Here is a 7407-nt window from a genome sequence, read left to right as displayed (position 1 = left end):
ATTACTGTTACATTGTATTCCTTGATGCACACATTGCGTCACTTACATTTTTAGCCATAACTGTCCATTTTATGCATGTATGGTCACGCCATCTCTTCAGAGATACAGAAGGAACTACGTATTTGCACCATAATGCAAAATCTCAATTCACTACAAGAGTAACATTAAAAAAGAAATGTACAAATTGTATAAATGGCAATACTCTGAGTGCCTGATACAATGCATAGGAAATCAATGGAAATATACAGAATATATTCCTACAATTCTATCAGAAAACAAAGAGCTTTAATCAATAGCAAGATTTACAAAACGTTGAACATAAAGTTACTCGGTATCAATCAGCAAATTTGATACATAAACATAGGTGTCTATTAACCCAGTCACAACGGGGGCATTTCAGCCTTGCATGTTACAATGCTGGGGCTCTTAAATGCATAGGCCTAAATCAGTTAAATAAACGACGCCGTATGACGTCACCTACTTAAAAAGGCATCCTCAGGGTGTGTAAATTATGTATATAAAAAAGCATGCAGCAGGAAAGATGTTCATTCTCCACAGACTCCATGGGCTGATCATCTCAGTTGGGAGGCAGATGATATCGTTCCGAGGTGCTGTGTTGCCTCCGAGTATAGACTTTGTCTGATATTCTGTTATTCCAATTGTTTGCAAGCTTTTAAATCTTGCATGGGAGTGAGGTCCACAGACGTTCTTCCTGGAGGCCTCGGAGGCTTCCCACACTGAGGTCCGTGATGCGCTTGGCTGGCTGTCTTTGTCTGACTTACGGGGACCACTGAGAGTGCTCGCCCGTGTGCCTCCTACTGTCGTGTATATTGTTCGCCAGGTATGCTTATCTGCATAATCGTTTTGATTTGAAGACCAAAATATTACAGTTCCTAGTCATTTTTTTGTAAAATAACAAACTGAAAAAGTGGATACCATATGACTTCACCTACTTAAAAAGGCATCCTCAGGGTGTGTAAATTATGTATATAGAAGCATGAAGCAGGAAAGATGTTCTATTCTTCCATAGAACTCATGGGTATCATCTCTAGGTTGGAGGCAGTTGATATCTTCCGAGGTGCTGTGGTTGCCTCCGAGTTGAGACTTTGGTCTGTTAGTCTGTTATTCCAATTGTTGGAAGCTGTGGAAATCTTGCGTGGGAGTGAGGTCACAGACGTCTTCCTGGAGGCCTCGGAGGCTGCCACACTGAGGTCCGTGATGCGCTTGGCTTGGCTTGTCTTGTCTGACTGACGGGGACCCCTGAGAGTGCTCACTTTGCTCCTTACTGTCGTGTATCTTGTTCGCCAGGAATGCTTTATCTGCAGAATAGTTGATGTGGAAGAAAAAAATTATTACAGTTCTAGTCATTTTTTGGGAAATAACATAAACTGATATTGTGTAAATGAATGCATGCTCCACAATCATAAAATTTTGTTACTTTCAATGGGAAAAATTACAGATTTTGGGTCATTAGCAATATCATATTTTGTTCCCTTTTCATTTACTCAATATTTAAATGATCTTTTCCCCTAAAGTCATTCACTGAAATTACATAACTAATTTGCCACGGGTTTTTTATGGAGTGCTTTACTAACCTTTTTGATGTTGTCCTTATTGCAGACGGCAACGCCAAAAATGAAGACACCTTGCAGACTGTTCAATATATCCGTAAGAACCCTGAAAAAGCAATCACGATTTGTAGGCTATGGAGATCAGATGTTCAGGATTTCAGGAAACTGGAGAGATTCACAATTAGATGATGGTGAAATAAGATAAACTATCATGGAATGGTAATAAAATTAATAAGATTGATAAAAATAATAATAAGAAGGACAATAACAATGATAATAATAGTAATGATAATAAAAATAATAATTATTATTATTGTAATAACAATTATAATGATAATGATGCTACTACTACTACTAATACTACTACTACTACTAATAATAATAATGACATTATTTTTATCAACTACATTAATAATATCAATAATAATATCAACAATAATCACAATAGTAATGATAAAAAATAATAATCACGTTGGTTGTTTCTCATTTCAGAGCTGAATGCAATACTAACATCCCTAAATTTAGCTATCAAGGAAGACGCACATGGTTACAAATTCAAAATATTGTGGCTCTGCCTTCACTGTGGAGCCTTGTTCACCTTTCTAACAGAACATCCACAAGTTCTCCTGTGGTACTTGCTTAACATTTCCAGTAGTTGTGGCTTTCCTCTGCTCTAAAGTTTCAGTCTTTCCAGTGTTACCACCTTCGGCCATTCAGTGGTTTCCCACTTTGGCCATTCCAATGTTTTGAACCACTGACCTTTCTAATGTTACCCTTGGCCCTTCCAATGGTACCCCTTGGCCATTTCAGTGGTACCCCCTTGGCCTTTCCAATGGTGTCCCACTGACCTTTCTAATGGTACCTCCTCAGTCCTCCCAGTGGTAACCCCTTGGCCTTTCCAATGGTGTCCCACTGACCTTTCTAATGGTACCTCCTCAGTCCTCCCAGTGGTACCCCCACTCAGAATTTCAAGTGATATCCACTCGGACTTTCCAATAATATCTCCTTGACTTTTTCAACGGTGCCCTTTAAGCACTTCCAATGGCACCAACTTAGCCCTTCCAGTGCCATTCCTTCCAGCAGTATCCATTCCAATGGTTCTCCCTGGCCATTTAATGGCAGATTTTTGTATTTTTTTAATGTAAAATTCCATAAAATTTCATGGCTAACGCTATAGTACAATGCTCCATTCTCCTGGTGGCTAAAGTGCAAGTCTATATTGCAGAATAGGAAATCCAAAACAGTTTGTGATGTTTATTGCATGAGGTGAAAATCTGTCAACATGTATTGCAAGTTACTTACCAATAGCTGCAAGATCCTCTATGCAGTGAGGACAATATCTCAGTCACCCACACCACACCCATCACAATGAAGAGGCGCACAAACAGCCACACTCTGGGCAGAAGAGAAGGAAATGTTATTAATAATGTGATAACTTTCTAATGATATGGAAGCAGATGTATGTATGTATGTATGTATATATGTATATATATATATATATATATATATATATATATATATATATATGTGTGTGTGTAATATATATATAAATATATATATATATATAGTTATATATAAGATATATTGTATATATCTGTGTGAGAGTGTGTGTTGTGATTTTGTGTGGTGTGTCAGCTGTGTGTGTGTGTGATGTGTGTGTGTGTGTGTTGTGGTGTGTGTGTGTTTGTGTCGTGTCTTGTGTGTGTGTGAGTGTGTACGTGTGTGGTGTGTGTTGCTTGTAGTGGTGTGTATGTGCGTGTGTGTGTGTGTGTGTGAGAGAGTGAGTGTGTGTGTGTGTGTGTGTGCTGTGTAGCGTGTGTGCGTGTGCGTGCGCGTGCGCGTGCGCGTGCGTGTGTGTGTGTGTGTGTGTGTGTGTGTGTGTGTGTGTGTGTGTGTGTGTGTGTACGTGTGTGTGTGTGTGTGTGTGTGTATTTATAAATTACACACACATGTACATAATGTACATTTATGGATATGTGGATTTATGCACCTATATATGCATGAATGCATGTATACATATATGCATATGTATGTGTATGTGTATATGAATATGAATATGTATATGTATATGTATATGTATATTTATATTTATATTTATATGTATATGTATATGTATATGTATAGGTATTCATGCATGTAAGCATGTTTGTATGTAAATGTTTATTAACATATGTATATACATATGTGTATATATATGTATGTGTGTATATGTGGACGAATGATAACTTACTGTTCTTTGTTCTTCTGGTGCAATTGCTGGCCCGTCTTTCATTGTTGTCAAAAGAGCGTGTTGCGTTGTTTTCAACTCTTCCTTGCCAGAGTTATGTTACGTGTAGTGAGGAAAAACAGGTTGACTACCAAGGAGCCACCAGAATAATCCCAGATTAATACGTCCAAAACTCAACATCACCTGGAAAACGATTAATTTGCGTCAGAGTAATGAAACATTTTTGAGGAAGATTCGAGGAAAAAAAAAACAAAAAACTTGGGGGGGGGGGGGGGGGGAGGCGTGATATCAACTGTGTAAGTATTCATATAATGCCTACTTCTTCAACAACAGATTTAAGCGATACCTGATCTGCAAATTTCGAAATGCAGACATCGGAGTAGTGATCGCAACATTTCAAAACCACCACACACACAGCAGAGAAAAAATCTCTATACGGAACACACACACACACACAAACACACACCCATACGACACATACACACACACACACACACACACACATCACACTACAACACACACACACACACACAAGCACACAGCACACACACACTCACACACACAAATGAATGAGGAGAAGAAAACAAAAAAAACTATTTCAAGGAGGGAGGCCAAAGCGCCTCACACTTAAAACCAACAGACGACAATGGTGAAGTGAAGTTGGTGCTCCTAATGAATCTGGACATTTGGCAAGCTTCAGGAGGTCCCAAAGATTAATGGCCGATGATGAGACCCGATCAGGGCCAGAGGGGACAACCCCAGGCGCCGTAGATGCTGCGTGAGAACACGAACACCTTTACCACTCTGGTACTTCTGCTTCGGACGAATCGTAGTAGGAGACTGACTCAAGTTTCGGATGAAAAAGTATAGATTGCAGAATGCGGTGTTTTAAAAAGAAACGGAATGTTTCGTTCGCTTCATATTCATTATAATCATGTAAACAAAATGCACAGAACCAAAACAAAAAAAAGTTGGCATATGACAAAAAAAATATCAATGATATCGGATACTGACAGTAACAATAGAGATAAAAGTAACTAAAAAAAAAAACTACTGTTCGCAAATGTGTGAGGTGGGGGGGGTTTAAATGCACACTTAATCGGTAATTCAATAAATTAATGAACTCAACTAGCGGTCGACCACAAGTCAAAGCACATGACTAGATTCAACCAAAAGAAAGTGCTAAGTAGCTCACGTTCCATCAAACCTAAAAGAGAAAGAAAAGGGATTTTTTTTCATTAACGGTTACTTCGTGAGTTTGTGTGTGTGTGAGTGTGTGTGTGAGTGTGTGTGTGTGTGTGTGTAGGGGTGTGAGGGTGTGTGTGTGGGGGGGCGGGGGGTGTGTGGCGCCCCGTGGTGTGCCGTTTGTGTGTGTGGTTTTGGGGGGTTTTTGTGTGTGGTGTGCGTGTGCGTGTGTGTGTGGTGGAACCTATTTTAAGCGATAATTCAGAATAGTTGTATTTTGATTAGCGTGACAAAATAAGAGTTTCCCTAAAACCTGAGGAAACACCCCTGAACCTTTTATCCCGGAGGGGGAGGGGGAGGGGGGGACGGAAAATAGGGGGGGGCAAGCAAGAAGGAGCTGTGAAGGGGGAAGAAGATTAGCCCCGGGAAAGGTATATAGACCCCACGACCCGACTTACCCTTGTGAGGCACCCCCGTCAGAAGCACGTCTCCCGTTGACCACAAGCTGACTAAGGGCCAGCAGGCAGCCACCATGGAGATAGCAGCGGGGCCTTGGTCCTGTCCCGCAGCTCGCGACGGGTGAGTACACGACCCCAAATGGCAAAAAACCCAAATAGCACAGAAGCACAACTGAGAAAATTTGTTCCATCGCATTCTTTCTCTGGAGTCGGCGAACACCTATGGTTATCAGTTCCACCCATTTAGCAGCTGAGGTCGAGGAAAATTTTTGATGATACGTTTCTGCGCGGGCGGTGAAGGGTCCCCTTCGCCAAGAGGAAGTGCTTTCTTTTTTGTATTTTCTGGCTTTAGTTCGTAGACGGCTTGCAAGCGGGTTACCCTTACCACAAAGGTCGTCACTTAAAACCCGCTGTGGAGTCATGCTTTTTTTGAAGTGGACGCTTATGCCAAATTTCCCTGCTGACCCGCCTGAAACAAGCCGCGAGCCGAAAAGTGGGCAGAAGGGCAACACTTTCCCGACGCAAGTGGCGTTGTTGCAGGTATGGCGGTGCACTTTGGCTAGGCCCCGTGTAACACACTTTAGCCACATACTTCTCTTGGGTCAGTAAACCACCACCGGGCAAGCCAAACGCATATGAGGTAGCCCACATCTGGCGCACTGGCATACCCGAAGGTGGAAGCCATAAAGCGCTGCTTTGTCGGAAAAGTAGAAAAGAAAACGTTACCAGCAGACAGTTTCCACTTCTAGGGGACGCGGGGCCCCTCACATCTCACATCTTCGAGGGCATAACGGCTTTGGCGTCGCGAAAATCCCGAGGCTCACCATGGCCCGCAGGTACACAGGGGGACTGAACTCCCTGCATCCCTTGGCGTGCAGGAACCATTCTTCTCGAGGACATGCCCGGGTAGGCAACAGCGGGCAGGGCTGGCGGACCAGACAAAATCTGAACTCCATCTCGGGCGTGTTTTCCCAACGCAGTACTTCAAAAAAAAACCCAATTTTTTTAAAATTTTGGGGAAACCCCCCTTCCATTTTGGTGCCCTCCTTTTTTTTTTTTCCCCCTTTGGGAAAAGGGGACTTTTGACCCTCTTTTCCCCCAACCCCCCCCCGCGGGGGGGCATCCCCCCGGGACCCCCGGGCCGCCCCCCCGCCCCCCCCCCGGGGGGCCCCGGGGGGGGGGCCCCCCCCCCCCCTTTGGCCCCCCCCGCCCCGCCCCCGCACAGGCACTGGGGGGGGGGGGGGTGGGGGGGGTTGGGCGCGGGGGGCGGGGGGGGCGGGGGGGGCTGAGGGGGCAACGTGGTGGCTGCAGCCGTGGAACATAAAGCCGCAACAACCAACATCCATAATGAAAATATGCACGCTGGACACTGACGGGTCAAAACATGTGACACCAAGCCAACAGGTCACCCAGGATGCTGCACAGTTTTTTGCACCACGCCGCCAAAATAAAAAACGGTTTTTTTAAATACACAGTCCCCGTGATCCTGTCTTGGTTTACATGTGCAACTAACTATCAATAATAACAAAAAACATGAAGGGGGAAAATAACACAAAAAACTCTGGTGCTCAAAAGGTAACATTACGAATCACAAACAATAACACAGTAACTAAGTGACTCCATTTTTAAGTGGACATATATTTGACTAATGGGTTTTTCCGAAGCCCAATCTTTTTCGGGTTACACATTTTCCCCGATTTGGGACCTATTAGAAAACATTTCCAAGGGAAAAAAAAGCTGCGCTGATTTCCCCTGCCAACCGACACCCCGATCACTTCCCTATATGTCTCTCCTTTTTCCCGCAACGTGGGATGATGCGAATCGGGTTTCTTGAGCTTTTTTCAGGATCCCACAGGGGCCTCACAGCAATAATAATTATGTCACCATGCAATTTAAAATCTCTGTAGACGCGATAGGAAGCGGCCATAGAGGGCCCCCCCGGTTTTTCAAAATCATTCAGCTGAAA

General features: G+C 43.4%; 1 protein-coding gene across 1 annotated transcript; it reads right to left on the bottom strand.

Moving 5' to 3' along the window:
• Positions 1–922: 922 nt before the first annotated feature.
• Positions 923–4362, bottom strand: LOC147467463 (uncharacterized). The gene is made up of 4 exons (XM_086531335.1): positions 3802–4362; positions 2874–2966; positions 1596–1677; positions 923–1319 (listed from the first exon to the last, which is right to left on the bottom strand). Exons 2-4 carry the CDS (start codon positions 2933–2935, stop codon positions 1017–1019), a joined length of 447 nt encoding a protein of 148 aa, XP_086387461.1. The 5' UTR covers positions 2936–2966; positions 3802–4362; the 3' UTR covers positions 923–1016.
• Positions 4363–7407: the final 3045 nt, after the last annotated feature.

This window comes from Penaeus japonicus, unplaced genomic scaffold (genome assembly GCF_977035675.1).
Source record: "Penaeus japonicus unplaced genomic scaffold, GWHDUDI00000001_assembly GWHDUDI00000035, whole genome shotgun sequence".
Lineage (NCBI taxonomy): Eukaryota > Metazoa > Arthropoda > Malacostraca > Decapoda > Penaeidae > Penaeus > Penaeus japonicus.
The sequence above is the reverse complement of the archived record's forward strand: the minus strand, read 5'-3'. Positions and strand labels throughout refer to the sequence as shown.